We start from the raw sequence: 18,486 nt of genomic DNA on the forward strand, positions 1-18,486 counted from the left end.
GTTGTCTGCCTTGGTAAAGATATTTGGTCCTTAAAAATAATTAACATATTTATTTATATGACTCTCAAATTTTGAAATAATTGGGGAAAAGAAAGTAAATTTTCAATACCATATATGGAACACCATAAAAAAATAGGCAAAACTTTCTACCTCCCTTGAACCACAAGGGCAAAGTCTGTGATGATAATGACTCTTCTAAAATCAATCTAAAACCAATAATGCCAAAGGAAGCAGATTTAAAAGTGTGTATATGTATATTTAACTAATCCATCTTGTTACATCACTGAAAATCCTAATTGTCTCTCATCTACCTCAACCGTATGGCAAATAGAGAATGAATTACAGGTGTTCGGTCCAAAACATTTGAAGGGAATGAGGGTACCTGTTCTTGCTCTATACCAGGATTTGTTAAATGTGGTCTGAGCAACCCTAGGGGGTGCCACAAGATCCTCTCAGGGATAAAAAAATAAATCATAATTAGTTGCAAGATATGAAATATATTTGCAAATATTTAAAACAAAATCACTCATGAAATGAAATTACAGTATATTAGTATCTAAGATATAATATTGTTATATGATATGATTTAGTACATGAATAGTCTACAAATGTATCATATACAGAACATAGCAGTATGTATAATTCATATAAACATAAATTCTTTTGTGATTCTCCATAATTTTTCAAAGTGCAGATGGATTCTACAAACATAAGATTTAAGAAATGGTATATTGTACTGTACTATATTGATGCCTAATTTGTCTATTTTACTTTGATCAAGAATATATTTAGAAAATCTACCTATCTAGAGAGTATCTGGTGGGAAAAGCATTGTATTCCTTGAGCTTTGTAGATTTAAGTTGAAATGTTTCAGATCCATGTATTTGAAACAAAATTAAACTTTACCCTAATTTATTTTAGTTCCAACAAAGCTAATCCCAACAGTAATTTGGTTGAACTTAAAATTGACATCAGTGCAATAGCTCATGTACAGATCAGAGGGTAAGTACATTTATTCTGAGTCAAATCTAAAATAGTCATAATTATTTAATTTGTTGTGACTGTGTATTACGGTATTTAGACATTTGTAATTATTGACTCCCAAATATGATAAGCCTTAAAGGATACTTCTTTTCAGAAGGTTTGTTGGTTACCTAACCAGAAAAACAATTCTTACTCATCTTCTTGTGTTGCTGTATGCATGGCTAGGTTGTATATTTGCCACTGGTATATTGGCTTAACTGTAAGCTGACAGCCATGTGAGGGTGATAGAATGAGATAAATCCATGCCAATAGGTCTTTTAATTGATCACATATTATGATAAAACTTAAATTATGAGCTTGACAGTTCATTCAGTCCTTGGCAACTTTGTGTGTTTTTGTGTGTAAATCTATGACATCCTGTGCCATTCTATTCATTCTTATTCATAGAGCAGTCTTTTCTCACAATAAATTAGATTTAAATTTACAAGTTAGTGAAGAAATAGTCAGAATTCCTTTAGGCTGCCCAAGAAGGTCTGTTCATGCAGCAGGATTGCTTTAGGGCATGATATTCACAATGTTTTTGAAATTTTTTCAAGTGCACAATACAGCAACATGGAAAACTCATCTTCAAGAACATATGGCCAAAGTTCTATTTGGGACATGACAATATTCTTAACTATATTATTATAAAATAATTTCTTAATGTGTTAATTTTCTGACATGAAAATTAAATGTTTAATGCTAATTACCTGATCCATATAAGAATGCTGCTGATGGAATAAAAAATTATACATATCTTTAATATTCTATAGGTGAACACAGTTGACAATAGCTGTGTATTTTCTGAAAGAATATCCTGCTATATAGATATTGCTCATATCATATACTGTATAATAAAGGCTTTTTCTTATTTCCTAAAGAATATTCAAGGGAAGTTTTAAAAGAATTTATACATATCCAGTTAAGAAGACATCCTTTCTTGAAACATTTTGGTTTTTTTTGTTAATGTCTTTAAAACATCAAGAATGAGGATTGGCATCTATTTAACTGATGTATTATTTGTTTAGTAATTTTGTAATTTGTATTGGCATTAAAGGTTAAACTGTACAAGAGTATTGAGAGTATCTAGTACTAAATGAATGCATATATATGTGATGTTGAAATGGTAGCCTTTTGGGAAACTGTAACTAGTGTCAGAAGTGTCCACAAGGAGGTCAAAAAATTCAAAATGCTGATTACAACTATGCAATTGAAGCCCTGCCCATTTTTTGCATGTTGTGCATGAATCCATATAATTTTTTTATTGAGGCTTCAATCATAAAGTTGTGCTACCATTTTGATATTTTGACCCCCATCTTGCATAGTTGTCATAGTTGCTATCTCTTCCCTAAAGCTTGCAGAGCTGTATCATGACCATTTCGGTGGCACACCTCAAGATTTGTAACTTTCTTTCTAAAAAACCTACCTGAGCTTTATCTTTAGGGAAGTACTTATTAATAATTTATATAAATGAATCAATAGAGGATCAACTATCATTTAGTATTCTACTTCTGCATTTATTTCCTTTGTTAAGCAAAACAAGCGATCTCATGTGATTTTGTTTATGAACTGTTTCAGAGTCTCTCATCCTCCACAAATTGTGTTGCCAATTCATAACTGGAAACCAAAAGATGAACCTACCAAAGAAGATGAGATTGGACCTTTAGTGGAACATATATATGAGGTTAAAAACAAACATAAATATAAAAATAGTTTCCTAATAAGAAATGGCATATTTTATGCATAATACACAAAATGAATTTTATTGAGAATTGAGAAAGTATTCTTGCTCTGTATTTACTTCCTCTGTTCAGCTGGGTAAGGAACCTGTAACCATCCTCCTTACAATTAGCTACATTCCCTGCACTTCTAGACAGCAGGGCTAATTTTGAGTTTTGTTGTGAATTTCAAAAACCTTTGGAAGGAAGAATCTCCACTACTACAAATATCTGGAAATGCTGATTGCAGAATCTTGCTTTAGGCAGCATTAGTTGTCTGAGCCAATTAGGAATTCTATTTATTCTTCAGTATCTAGAAATATTCCATCAGAATTGAAAGATTGACTGCAGCTTTATTGTATTTTTGGTTTCCCAACTAAATGTAGCTGTGTTTGGGGGAAAAGCATAGTGACTATATTCAGTTGGCATGCATGAATGTAGCAAGAGCTGCACTGGATCTGTGAGACCATGGCTGATTTATGGCTATCTATTATTTTAAATTGCTGAGCTATGCTAGGAAAGCAAAGCTGTAACTGCCTATTTGATGTTTTCTCTTTCTCTCCCTCTCCTAAAATTTTGCTCTGAAACAGGTACTGGAATAATCTTAACCATTAGATATATATATATATATATATATGTATACTGCATTCCTTAATTTTTGATTATATATCCTTAATTAGGAAAGATAGTAAATCTCTATAGCCATTCCTTCAATATTATTAAGATTTTGGGACATGAAGAAAAGTGATTTTTCCTAACATTTAATTCATGCCCTTATCCCAGAAACTAGGCATATTAGATAAATCGAGCAATCTACACAAATCAGACTAAGTTACAATAAAGTACAAATTAAAAAACAATTAGGAACCACATCATGAAATGAATGTGGACCTTTCATAAATGTTAATATATATTATTATCATTCGATTTCAAAGGATTACTCAAATGACCTCTATGGAGGGAGTGATATATAATGAATGCATATTCTCCTTGGAATTTGATGGATAACTAAATTTCAGAGTGAAACAGGATGTTTCACATATGGTTTTATTTACAAACCAGTAGGCAAGACAGGATGGGCAATCTCAGAGGGAACTATGGATAACAAAATATAAACAAAATTATAAACTGAAATATTACAAGGCAAGCACTCTTTATGTCAGATATTGAAGGCTTACTGAATGCTGCTGATAATTGGAGTTAAGTTTAATATGCTATCACACGTTTAGCACATTAGTATATTAAAAGCATATCTATCATACTTTTCGGCTGTGCTCCTAAAACCTCTTATTAAAGAACTATAATATGTCAGTACTATTTTGAATAAACTGAAAACATAGCTGTATTGGTAAGATACAAAGTGGGGGAAAGAAAGCTACAGAGAACATTTGTAAAAGATTATTTGAGCTGACATCATATTAAAATACTTATTTTACTATTTACCAGAATGATAACATAGCTGCTTCAGCAACATATCTTTAAAGAGACAATTTTGTAATGTTATAATATTGGAAATGGTATTGTGCTCCCAATTATCCTTTGCACCTAATTATCAGAATTCCAAGAATACCTGTGGCAAAGTATTAATAATTGACTACAAGTACTCCTCACTTCTCATTCAGAGACCATTCAAAGAAGATAATCCAACAACAAATCAGCGAACACCTTGATGCAAACAAAGTCATCACTAAAAGACAACATGGGTTTGTCAAAAACAGATCATGCCAGACAAATCTTATTGCATTCTTTGACCAAGTGACAAAATTAGTGGACCAGAGGAATGCTGTAGATATAATTTACTTGGACTTCAGTAAGGCATTTGATAAAGTAGATCACAACCTACTACTTGATAAGATAGAAAAATGTGGGTTAGATAGCATCACTACCAGATGGATTCGTAGCTGGCTGACAGGCCGTACTCAGCGTGTGGTCCTCAATGTAACTGCATCTACATGGAAGGAAGTGTGTAGTGGGGTGCCCCATGGCTCTGTTCTGGGCCCAGTGCTCTTCAACGTCTTCATCAACGATTTGGATGAGGGGATAGATGGGGAACTCATCAAATTTGCAGACGACACCAAGCTGGCAGGAATAGCCAATACTCCAGAAGATAGGCTTACAATACAGGAGGATCTGGACAGACTCGAATACTGGGCGCTATCTAACAAAATGAAATTCAATGGTGAAAAAAGTAAGGTTCTACACTTAGGCAGGAAAAATCAAATGCACAGGTATAGTATAGGTGGTACCTTGCTCAATAGTAGTAACTGTGAGAGGGATCTTGGAGTCCTAGTAGACAATCACTTCAGTATGAGCCAGCAGTGTGCTGCAGCTACCAAAAAAGCCAACACAGTGCTAGGCTGCATTAACAGAAGGATAGAATCAAGATCACGTGAAGTACTAATACCATTTACAATGCCTTGGTAAGGCCACACCTGGAATACTGCATCCAGTTTTGGACACCACGATGTAAAAAAGATGTTGAGACTCTAGAAAGGGTACAGAGAAGAGCAACAAAGATGATTGGGGGACTGGAGGCTAAAACATATAGGGAACGGTTGCTGGAATTGGGTATGTCTAGTTTAATGAAGAGAAGGACGAGGGGTGACATGATAGCAGTGTTCCAATATCTCAGGGGCTGCCACAAGCTATTCTCCAAAGCACCCGAAGGCAGGACAAGAAGCAATAGATGGAAACTGATCAAGGAGAGAAGCAGCCTAGAACTAAGGAAAAACTTCCTGACAGTTAGAACAATTAACCAGTGGAACAACCTGCCTCCAGAAGCTGTGAATGCTCCAACACTGGAAGTTTTTAAGAGGAGACTGGACAGCCATTTGCCTGAAATGGTATAGGGTTTCCTGCCTGAGCAGGGGGTTGGACTAGATGACCTCCAAGGTCCCTTCCAACTTATTATTATTATTATTATTATTATTATTATTATTATTATTATTATTATTATCATCATCATCATCATCATCATCATCATCATCATCATCATCATTATAGCCCTAATAAGCAGGCATATACATAGAATGAAGGCTACTGCTAAGCTTGTAAGCCGCCCTGAGTCTTCGGAGAAGGGCGGGATATAAATGGAATAAAAATAAAAATAAAAATAAAAATTATTATTATTACACCGAAAAAGGAGATTTATGACTGCAAAGTTTTAGTCTTTGCATCTTTCACATACCGTAATTACATTTATTTATTTAGAGAATTTATATGGCCATCCCCTCATTTTCAATGACTCTAAGCAGCTTAGAAAAAACAAAAAACTCAGTATAAAAAGAATAAAAACAGTAGTGCCCAGAGACCAAAAGCAATCAAACAAGCTACTTGATGGGCTCCATCCCACTCTGGGTTCCCCAGACCCACTGGCAAAACCAAATCTTCAGAGCCTTGCAAAAGACTGTCAAAATGAGAGCCAGTCTAACATCCACAGGGATGATATTCCAAAGGGAGTGATCTACCACAGAGAAGCCCTTCTTTGGAGTCCCACCAGATGTATTTACTTAGGAGAAGGGACCTGCAACATTCCCTGCCTCTCCAGTCTCCCCAGGGTTGGTTGGGTTAAAAGGGAAGAGACAGTCCTTTGTCAAGGGGAGGAAAATTCAGATAAGATATGTAGGGCTTCAAAGGTGATAACCAGCAACAATTTGCACACAGAAGCCAATATAGCTCCCGCAGGAGAGGTGACATATGTGCACACCTGGATCTTACAAAACCAAGTGTGCCACTCATTTTGAACCATTTGGAGCTTCTGGATGCTTTTCAAGGGCAGGCCCATGTAGAGGGTGTTGCAGTAGTCAAGATGGGAGATGACTAGGTTGTGAGTGACTGTGAGCAGGGATTGCTGGTCCAGGAAAGGGCATATCTAGCACACAACCTGCAGTTGTTGCATAAAGGCCCTCCTGGCCATGACTGCCACTGTTCTTCAAGCAGGAATTGTGAGTTCAGAAGAACCCCCAGATTACACACTGGGTCTGCATAGGGCAGTGCCATCCCTTCCAAGCTGCCGTAGGATCCTGTCCACTTCCTCAGGAACAGCAGGGTAAAACCATTCCCAGATAACTGGGCAAGAGTCTGCCCTAGGTGCCTCTAAGTGGGGAAGGGGATGGTGATGGTTTGAGGGTGCTGAGAGCAAGTGCTATAGTACCTATTGGGCTCACCTTACCCCTGACTTTTCACTAATTGGAGGAGGTTCCCCTTTTAGATCAATAAAAGAGTGCTGTTGGAATGGCAGGTGTTGAAGGCAGGATAGGGCAGAGTAATTCACTGGTGTCAGGTAATGGGAGATATGAGCAGTAAGAGGGAGTGCTTACAGGGAACACAATCTCAATATTTAGTATCGATCTCATGTTCTACCCCTCTTGCACTCTGTGTGGGCCCAGCCCAACCTGTAATAAGGCTTGCCTTATTGCTGACTTGATTCTTTCCAATAGGCCTATCTGGCTTGTATCACTGAGATCTGGCTGGGCCCAGAAGGAGGTGTTGCTCTCTCAGAAATGTGTCCAGCGGGTTATTATTATTATTATTAATTTTATTTGTATACCGCCCTTCTCCCGAATATGGCAACAGCCTAGACTTCAGTGCTGAGGAGGCGGTGTGTGACTGTTGTCATCAGACAATCTCTGATAGTTACCAGGGCCATGGCACAAGTGCCTGGCTATGAGTCCCTTTTTCTTAGGTTGGGCTCAAGGGAACAGGTGGGATTGCTGCTGCTGCACCAGTGTCCCTACCCAGGCTCCTGGACCTCACCACGGGTCTGGCAAAGGAGTTCCCCAGGCTTATATTTTGGGGACTTCAACCACCTATGCCTGGGAATGGGGTCAGAGGTAGCTCAAGATTTCGTGGAAGCCATAACTTCCATGGACCTGCCCCACGTTATCCACAGCTCGGCTAGGAAAAGACAACCCAAAATACTTCAATTCTTCCAATCTCATGACCTTCTTAAGTAGGCATCCTTTTGGGTGTTGGGAAGGCCTCTGATACCTAGTGATACTAAAGGCAAATGTACAAATGAGACAACTAGTGGTATATTTCCCCCCTCCCCTCCATCCCAGAAATTCAGCCTGCTCTAAGATAGGCTTATAAAGAAAGTGGAAATTAATCCATTTTTGTCATAATTAATATATGTCTTTATACTCACAGATTCATATGATACAGAAAAAAAATGTACTGGGAAGGCTGATGAAGCATCAGATTAATTAAATAATGGAGACAAAATAGGAAATGATCTGAAAAGCAGAAGCTTGAAAAGAATCCTGAATGTAAAAACTACATAGTTAAAAGGAGAGGCATAAGAAAGCAACCAAAAAGTGGATTTCCTCAGTTTAGGGCATCTGGGACATATTTAGATTCTAATTCCGAGAAATTCCACCTGATTTTTTAAAACTTACAGTCCCAATCCATCTGGACTGGGGAGGGTTAACTTAGAGCAATGATGACCAAATGAATATTGGTCCAGGCAGGCCAGTCTTGGAAACGTCATCTAATTAGATTTTCAGTTTGCACTATGATGGGGAATTTTTCATAAGTTTGGCTCAAGGGGTATTGATAGGATTGCAATTTTGAGGTAGGAATAATGTAAAAAATGCATAATGATGTGAATAAAAATTTTGGTAAATATTTTTATTATTATTATTTATCCAAATAGTTGCACAACATTGGGCCGAGTGCTATCAATGATACAGTTCTGTATGTGGAATGGCCAGTATTGAGCAAAACAGAATTCCTTCTTTACATCCTCCACATTCAGACACATGGACCTCTGAAGTGTCAAACAAATTCTGCAATTAACAGTTTGGAAGTAAAGGTAACAGTGTCTTGATTCTCCTATTCAGTAAAACTATGCTTTTTTAGACTTTTAGAAATTTGATAATGCCAGTAAATGAATTCTATAATTATATATAAATATTTTCATCTAGGTCATTTAAAGCTTATTTCTCTTTTTCTGCAGTTTACTGTCCCAGAAGACACTCCAGAGCTTGCTGCTTTTTTAAGAAATGCCTCCATCTCTCACTCTGTTGGACGGAGAGAAGCCAAATTGGTGGAGTATGAAAAAAATTCGGCAAAAATTCTGGTGAGATGGATGTTTTTGTGCTATATACTCAAAGACCCTCATTTTAGTTGATCATGGAAGAACTTTTTATAACTTGTCTTTGTCAGGACAAAATATTCACAACACTCCAACTCCCCTTGAATATTAATTTATTTTTTTCAGGCATATAACATCATGACTTAGAGAAACATTTACAGTTATCTAGTAGACAACAAGATGTGGAACTCTCAGATCAGTCTACAGATATAAAATTAGCTGTATCTACACTGTACACAATAAGATTTTTTTATTCATTTCCATATGCAGTTCTACTTTTGAATCATAATGATGTATAAAAATACTTTTTGTTGAGTACAAGAAAATATCCTATCCGTGCAATTGGATGGTTTTCTCTGTTCATTCTATATGTAACATTCTCTAACCTATTAGAGAAATAAAGATATAATACTGTAGTTGGGAAAAAGAGACAGAATGAAACATATAAATTGTGAATTACTTTTATTCTCCTATTGATTCTACTCTGTTTTAATTCAAATCTATATTTGGATCTATTTCATAATATATTTCATGCAAGTTTAAACCTGGCATGATTTAGATTATTTTTAAAATCTGCTAATTCAATACCAGTTAACAGATAATTCTCATTCTTCGTTTCTTTTCCTGATTATCAAGGCTAAGCAAATATAAATTCTAAATTCTAGGAAGCCTATCTATGGAACAATTATTACACAATCACAGAGGCACTATTCATCTATAATGCTTCAAGATGTTAGATTTTTTTTGTAATAACTAACCTGTAAACTACTAAAACAAATTCAAGAAATGGCTATCCCAGTTGTTAAGCTCTGTGTACAAGTAGGTTGGGGAAAAAGAATCTGCAGTATTATAGTAAAAATAACAATGCAGGTTTTCCAGTAGTTTGATTGAAATGAATTGGATTTAGACAGGTAGCATTTCACATTCTAGATCTTTCTCAACTTCTATTTTTAATACACGTTGGAGGGGAAGAGGAAACAGGTTATGATATGATTAACATATCTTACCACCAAGAGACCATCCCTACTGCATAAAGAACTCTGATAAATTGAAAGACAAAAAGGACAAGTATAAAAATGGAAACAGGGGCACATAACTAAGGCAGAATATTGGCAGATATGCAAAGATGAAGACTCAAGATGAACTAAAGCTTGCGACAAAAGTAAAAAATAACAACAAAAAAGCAGTAAAAAAAAGTTAAGGAAATGATTGGTCTATTATTGGGAGAAAGTGGCAAGAAGGCTTGCAAAAGGGAGAAAGTAGAACTACTTAACTCGTTTTTTGCATCCGTATTTACACAAAGAGAAAAAACAGTCCAACTTATCAAAAACAGTCCTGTAAAAAACAGAAACACAAGTTAAGATAGGCAAGAAAATGGTAAGTGAGCACCTATCCACCCTAGACAAGTTCAAATCACAAGGACCAGATGGATTACACCCAAGGTTCTGAAGGAACTGGCAGATGTGATCTCAGAACTACTAAACTATATCTTTCAAAGATCCTGGAACACTGGAGAACTACAAGAAGATTGTAAAAGAGCTGATGTAGTTCCCATTTTTAAAAAAAGGAAAAAAAGAATGGATCCAGGAAACTACATACCTACCATCCCGACCTCAATACCTGGGATGATTCTGGAAAAGATAATCAAGCAATGAACAGATCATGCCAGACAAATCTTATTGCAGACATGTCAAACACAAGGCCCGGGGGCTGGATCTGGCCCGCGAAGTGGTTTCATGTGGCCCGCGAAGCCATCCTGGAAACAGTGAGGGAACGGCCCCCTCTGCCTTGGCCCCGGCCCAGAGACCCTCCTTCTGCCAGAGACCCCCAGATCTGTCCCACTCCTGCCCAGGCCCCCATAGGCACCCTTGATGCCAATGATGTAGAGCTGGCCACGCCCACCCAGTAGGCCATATGCACTCTAGCCACGCCCACCCAGTAGGCCACGCCCACACAGGCCACACCCACCCGGCCCCCTGAGGGCAACTGCAGTGCTGATGCGGCCCTCAATGAAATTGAGTTTGACACCCCTGTCTTATTGCATTCTTTGACAATGTGACAAACTTAGTGGACCAGAGGAATGCTGTGGATATAATTTACTTGGATTTCAGTAAGGCATTTGATAAAGTAGACCACAACCTACTATTTGATAAGATAGAAAAAATTGGGTTAGACAGCATCACGACCAGATGATTCATAGCTGGCTGGCCGGCCATACACAGCGTGTGGTCCTCAATGGAACTGGATCTACACAGAGGGAAGTATGTAGTGGGGTGCCCCAGGGCTCTGTTCTGGGCCCAGTGCTCTTCAACATCTTCATAAATGATTTGGATGCGGGGATAGATGGGGAACTCATCAAATTTGCAGATGACATCAAGCTGGAAGGAATAGCCAACACTCCAGAAGACAGGCTTAAGGTACAGAAGGATCTTGACAGACTGGGCGCTATCTAACAAAATGAAATTCAGTGGTGAAAAAAGTAAGGTTCTACATTTAGGCAAGAAAAGCTAAATGCCAGGTGGTACCTTGTTCAATAGTAGTCACTGTGAGAGGGATCTCGGAGTCCTAGTGGGCAATCACTTAAATATGACCCAACAGTGTGATGCAGCTGCCAAAAAAGCCAACAAGTGCTAAGGCTGCATTAACAGACAGATAGAATCAAGATGACATGAAGTGTTAATACCACTTTACAATGCTTTGGTAAGGCCATACTTGGAATACTGCATCCAGTTTTGGTCACCATGATGTAAAAAAGATGTTGAGACTCCAGAAAGAGTACAGAGAAGAACAACACAGATGATTAGGGGACTGGAGGCTAAAATATATAAGGAACGGTTGCTGGAATTGGGTATGTCTAGTTTAATGAAGAAAAGGACTAGGGATGACATGATAGCAGTGTTTCAATATCTCAGGGGTTGCCAAAAAGAAGAGGGAGTCAAGCTATTCTCCAAAACACCTGAAGACAGGAAAAGAAGCAACAGAGGAAACTAATCAAAGAGAAGCAATCTAGAACTAAGGAGAAATTTCCTGACAGTTAGAACAATTAACCAGTGGAACAACCTGCCTCCAGAAGTTGTGAATGCTCCAACACTGGAACTTTTTAAGAAGAGACTGGACAGCCATCTGTCTGAAATGGTATAGGGTTTCCTGCCTTAGCAGGGGGTTGGTCTAGATGACCTCCAAGGTCCCTTCTAACTTTATTATTATTATTAACTGCAGTGATTTGCTTAACAACTGTAGCAAAAAAGTTTATAAAATGGGATCTGACTCATTTAACAATTGCCTTGCTTAGCAATAAAAATTTTAAATTCAATTGTGGTCATAAGTCGAAGAATACCTGTAAAATGAGGAGAGTTTTTGAGTCCTGGCCTGTAAGTCTGTTCAATTACTACAAAAATCACAGCAAAATAGTCTTTGAATCTAAGTTATATGCATCTGTTTTTTGTTTTGTTTTTTAAGTATCTGACTTAGCCTTTAATTATGAAGCTCTTTTTTGATCTAGTACAACTGTGAATAGAAAGAAAGACATGTCTTCATTGATCCTACATTACAGGGAATAAACACTTTGGCTAGATTAAAGAGTGATTAAATCAGAAAAGCTAAACAAATACTTCCTCTAAAATATTGCCTTTCAGTAAGTTCTGTATAATCACTTTCCTGTTGAGGAAGTGGACTGAGTTTAGAGGGGAAAAAACACACAATCATTCATTCAGTTTTAATGAGGAAACATTTGCTGTGATATTCTATAATTTGGGGTACAAATTTAACTTTGCATTTACAGAATATAACATTATGTAACATTATTTTTCTTAGAGCACATTTTATTTTACAAAAACCCAGCTTATAAAGTTCTGTACTAGGAGACTTGGGGATTTGGACACAGAAGGCTTATAACTTAATATTTGTCATGTTTTGCAATTGGCATCCACTCATACATGCGCATATGTAAAGATTGCTCCTCCAACTGACAATCATTTGTTCTAATTAATGCAATGACTACTTACATTATGATGATTTCTTCTGAAATGCTAGGAGTATTCTTAGCAAATGCCAATACTTTTAAAACTATATCTCATAAAATGCTTCTATTCCCTGAACAGCACTATGCTTTCAACAGCACTATGCTTTCAACATAAAAAATGGATTTTCAGTATTCATTACATCCCAAATCAAATAGCAAAAGGAACTGAATGCTGACTGTTTCAACAAATCATATTTCAGATATTGATGGCATGATATGCAAGCTTGTGCATCCTATTAATAATGTTTTAAATGTAAGGAAAAAGGAATATTGTTAGAATGCTATGAAGACATTAGTAAATATCAAGACAAGTACTGCTTCTTTATACAGCTTGCTGAAAAAAATTGAAATTGACTTTTAATACCAAAATTAAATTTTCATTCAAAAATAAAGACTTTTTTAATGGACAATTTTACAATAAGACAGTCTTTTCTTAAAGAGGTCTAAGCTGATGATATTTCTCTTTTTTAAAACTTAACATTTCTTATATTTTATTACTTTTAAAAAATAAAAGCTGAACAGGTTGGTATTCTAGTTTCCCCAGTTGGAATTTGACTCTTGTCAATATCTTCAATAAATAATTAATATACTTTTTTACTTTCTGTATAGAACTGCACAAATGTCGAATGTTTAATGATCACCTGTTCTGTGGGGCTCTTGGAAAAAGGGAAAAGTGCTGCATTGAAAATCCGATCTCGTTTATGGGCTTCAACATTTCTACAGGTAAAGAAATGCAAGCTAAATGTAAGCTATCCTGTTCATAGAATAAATCTGTAAATTGCAACTGTAAGCATAAGTGCCTGTTTCTCAGAGATACTGGCAGTCCCACTTTACTTCAGTTCATGCATCAACAAGGAACCATTCTGATTTCTAACTAATCAAACATAAATTTCATTAAATATGACATGTATTTCTTTTTCTAATGTTTGCAATAGACCATTTTTAAACTTGTCTTGTAATAAAAGATTCAATGTATAAAGCTGTCCTGAAAATAGGAAGAGCGACTGTCTGATTTCCCAGATCTTCAGCTTTCACTTCCAGTTGGACCATACTAGTTCTCAAGAAAATGCAAGGATTATGTCATTTAGGACAGTCAATCAATTTATATTTTTTTCTAGAATGTATGTAAATTTTGCCATACATTACTCCCAAATTGCTCAGTGATTTCAGGATCTCATCAATGAATGTGTGAATCTATTATTTTATTCTGCACCATTGACTTAAAACAATCTTTCCCTGCCAAAATACCACCTTATCACGCTATAAAATACTTTAAATGTTCAGGAGAAAAAAAATAGGAAACCCATCTCACTAAGAATTCTGTTCTGTGATATATTACAAAATAATGGAGCAGCGATTGCTTTCAGATATAAAAGTATAATTTTGATTTAATCCATTATCATTAATTTTAAGAATAAAGAATTTGTTTTTCATTTTAATGAATTTTATGTTTATATTGATTTTGTGTAATTTATTTAATGATTGCCTAACTTTTCACAGTATTAAAATAGATTAGATTTAGATTTTATTAGATTTATATACCGCCCTTTCCCGAAGGACTCAGGGCTGTTTACGGGGCATTTTAAAATCACATCAATATAAAATACAAAGTTAAAAGAGAATTAAAAGATTAAATTATCCCTGAAAATAAAACCCCAGTTAAAATTCTCAGCCTGGGTCAGAGAGCTCAAAGAGCCAAGTCTTCAGGTCCCGGCGAAATGAGCGTAGGTCAGGGGCAGTCCTGAGCTCCACAGGCAGCTGGTTCCAGAGGGCAGGCGCACCCACAGAAAAGGCCCTCTCCCTGGGTGTTATCCGCCGGCAATCTTTTACCGGCGGCACCCTGAGAAGACCCTCCCTCTGCGAGCGCACTGGATGAAGGGAACTTGATGCTGGCAGCAGGTGTTCCCTCAAATATCCCGGACCCAAGCCATTTAGGGCTTTATAGGTCATCACCAGCACTTTGAATCTCACCCGGAGAGCAACCGGAAGCCAATGCAGCTCACGGAGCAGAGGTGTTACATGGGAGTATTGGGAGACCCCCATCACAACTCGCGCGGCCGCATTCTGCACCAGTTGTACTCTCTGAATGGTCCTCAACGGCAGCCCCATGTAGAGAGCATTGCAATAGTCTAAACGGGAGGTCACGAGTGCATGAGTGACTGTGCGTAGGGCATCTCAGTCCAGGTAGGGTCGCAACTGGCGCACCAGGCGAACCTGGGCAAAAGCTCCCCTGGTCACGGTTCGTATATGATCTTCAAAATTGAGCCGTGGGTCCAGGACGACGCCTCAGTTGCAAGCCCTATCAATCGTGGGTAACACCCTCATCATTAAAGGTGGAATAGTTTGGTTAGCCCGAGATGCCGGTACGCAAAGCCACTCAGTCTTGGCAGGATTGAGACGAAGCCTGTTTCTTCCCATCCAGACCTGGACCGCCTCCAGGCAACGGGACATCACGGCGAGGGCATCGCTGGGTTGTTCGGGGTGGAGAAAAAAAGTTGGGTATCATCAGCGTACTGATGATACCCCACCCCGAAACCACGAATGACCTCGCCCAGCGGCTTCATATAGATGTTGAACAGAAGGGGCGAGAGAACTGACCCCTGAGGGACTCCACAAGCAAGAGGCCTTGGGGTGGATCTCTGCCCTCCCATCAACACCGACTGCGAGCGGCCCAGGAGATAGGAGGAGAACCACCGTAAAACGGTGCCTCCCACTCCCAGCCCCCTGAGACGTCGCAGTAGGATACCATGGTTGATGGTATCGAAAGCCGCTGAGAGATCTAATAGGACTAGGACAGAGGAGCAATCCCTGTCCCGAGCCCGCCAGAGATCATTCACCAGCGCAACCAGTGCCGTCTCCGTGCTGTGCCCGGGCCTGAAACCCGATTGGTACGGGTCCAGATAATCAGTTTCCTCCAGGAACAGAGGAAGCTGTTGTGCCACCATGCTCTCAACAACCTTCGCCAAAAAGCGAAGGTTGGAGACTGGACAATAGTTATTTAAAACATCTGGGTCCAGGGCAGGCTTTTTGAGGAGTGGTCTCACCACCACCTCCTTCAAGGCGGTGGGGAAGACACCCTCCTTCAAAGAAGCAGTTATTACTGCCTGGAACCAGTCTCGTGTCCCCTCCTGAGCCGCATAAACCAGCCAGGAGGGGCACGGATCCAACAAACAAGTGGTGGAGCTCAGCCTCCCCATGATCCTGTCCACATCATCATTAAAATAACACTTGCTGACTGTTCAATCTTGTAGCTAATTGTAATCTGTTAGGTTAAAGTCTAACATTTTATCACAAACTGGAGCTATATGAAGCGAGATGATTAAACAAGCTTGAGTAAACAAGGAGCTTAAGGTCTCCCCCAAAGCCAACAGAGATAATGAAGGCTGTTGAATCAAAGCCAAGAAGAATAAGGAAGAATTTGGCTGTGTTTCAAAACTTGAATGTAAACAGAAACATATGTTAAATTTTATCATTGATGTAGTTGAATCTTCAAATCATCCGTTGTTTAATTCATTCAAAAAATAATTAGTTTTATTTCATTATTAATTGTATTTCTAGTATGACTTCTATTGATTTTCTATCCATATTAAATACAGTGCACAGCCACTGAAGAGGCAATCTATATAGCACAGAATAAGCAATGGGAAACCATGAGCACCAAAGCCTTAATATGACCACAGATTATTCTCTGGGGAGCTGCCAAGCTCTCTCCCCACCCACAGTTTATTAAAAAAAAATGTGTCAGAAGCCTGATACCAATCTTATGTTATAACAAAACAATGGTTTATATATAACTTCAATTTAAAGAGAGAAAAATGTTGGTATTTGAAAGCAGATTACAGCCTAACATTCCCAGATGGCATATAGCCTTGAAAGTCTTAGATGTGACAAATAAAGATTTTGAAGATTGCCACAGAATTTTACTTTTTATTGTCATAGAAAGGAAACTTGATAAATGTTTATAAACCTATTCACTGTAATGACTTGATTTAATAATTTATGAAAGTTACTTTTTGTCTTGGGTCTCGTTCATGTGGGTACTCTTCACCAATACCATTCAGTGGATGCATGCATTCCTTGGCCTGAAAAATATGTGAACCACTCACTACCATAGAAGATTCTCTATGATACTTCTGTTCCTGTGTAGAAATATCCTCTCCCAATATAGCTTAGCAAGCCAAATGCAATGGAGCTTGATTATATGGAATTAGTGGCAAACCTATTCACACAGATCACTCAGATATGAAGAGAAATCTGAATTCTCCTCAATAGAATTGATCAGTGAAGCTGGATAAAACAATTACTTTCTTCTCCTCCTCCTCCTCATCTTCTCTCAGGAATCCCACCTGCAGGCCAGATGCCCTTTATTTTGTCCTTACATGCCTTGCTTGGTCTATATACCTTTGGGATAGGTTATTGATTTCTGCTGTTGTGCTTCATTGAGACCAAAGCAGGCACCATAATCCATCACTAGGCCCACTGAGAACTCATTTAAATTGTTTTAACTACTTAGGTGGGCTGATAGGTGATGTGCTTTCCAAATTACCTCTGCCTGACTTTGGATAGTATGCAAACAGATTTTGTACTCAGCATGTCTTGGAAGTGCTTAGTTATTTGGAATCCAAGTAGCCATATGTTTCACATTTGCTGAAACTGAAACTCATTTTTAGTATGATAATAGATTTGAATATGTTTAACATTTTGGAAAGGTGCTAGTACTCCAGAGAATGATAAAAGATATCAGACATTTGTGGATTTCTCTAAAAACCTTCATCTTGATAACATAGATATAAAGTTGTAAAGCTTAATGGAAAAAAGCATTCTTCATTTTTTTCCTGTTTTAGCCCTTGCCAAAGGAAAAGATAGATAAGGAAGAACAGGCCCTACACTACTGATGTCCGATGTGAATGCCTTTAAAATGTCACCAACTTACATTTAAATGAGCCAGTTTGGTCCAGTGGTTAAGGCCCCAAGTTAGAAAGTAGGAGACTGGGGCTAAGGTGAGTCCCATCTTAGCCATAAAAGCCAATTGGGTGGCCTTGAGTCACTCTCTCTCAGCCCAACTCACCTCACAGGGTTGTTATTGTGGAGAAAAGGAGGAAGAAGGTACGTTGGATATTTTCACTGCCTTGAGTTACTTATAAAAATAATAAAGGTAGGATACAAATAAATAAGTAAATAAACACACATGTGGATTAGGATCCTGAATAGAACAAGAATCTTATTTTCATGGAATGCTTACATATTTTCATGCAATGAGAGATTGCATATTTATAAGCACATAACATTCAGAGACAAAGCCTGACATGGTACATCGGAACAAGTCCCATATCCAATATTCTTCGGACAAACTGAAAATAATTTCTGGGGGAAAAAATCTTAAACCTATATTGGGAAACTGTCCCAGTATTTAGCACATAGCTTCTACCAGTCCTGTAATATATTTTGAACAGTCCTCTGTTTCTACTATTCCGCCAAAAATGAGTGTTTAAGCACTACTGTAGAAGCTTAAATCTGGCCACACTCAAGAGAAATATATCAACTGAATATGTAAGAATGGAAAATATAGGGTATCTATTTCCAAAAGAGATAAAGAGGATTCAGTTGCAGGTAGTTACTGGTTGAGAATA

General features: G+C 37.9%; 1 protein-coding gene across 1 annotated transcript in view; it reads left to right on the forward strand.

The window, feature by feature from the left end:
• The window catches only part of ITGA8 (integrin subunit alpha 8), a 157,891-nt gene that overhangs the window by 108,759 nt on the left and 30,646 nt on the right, over nt 1-18,486 (forward strand). Inside the window, exons 23-27 of the mRNA XM_081346360.1 lie at nt 922-1,002; nt 2,602-2,707; nt 8,395-8,553; nt 8,698-8,820; nt 13,466-13,579. Of these exons, the coding sequence (XP_081202486.1) occupies nt 922-1,002; nt 2,602-2,707; nt 8,395-8,553; nt 8,698-8,820; nt 13,466-13,579 (583 nt within the window). The remainder of the gene's footprint in view (nt 1-921; nt 1,003-2,601; nt 2,708-8,394; nt 8,554-8,697; nt 8,821-13,465; nt 13,580-18,486) is intronic.

The sequence above is a fragment of the Vipera berus genome (assembly GCF_964194415.1).
Source record: "Vipera berus genome assembly, chromosome: Z".
In the NCBI taxonomy this organism is placed as follows: Eukaryota; Metazoa; Chordata; class Lepidosauria; order Squamata; family Viperidae; genus Vipera; species Vipera berus.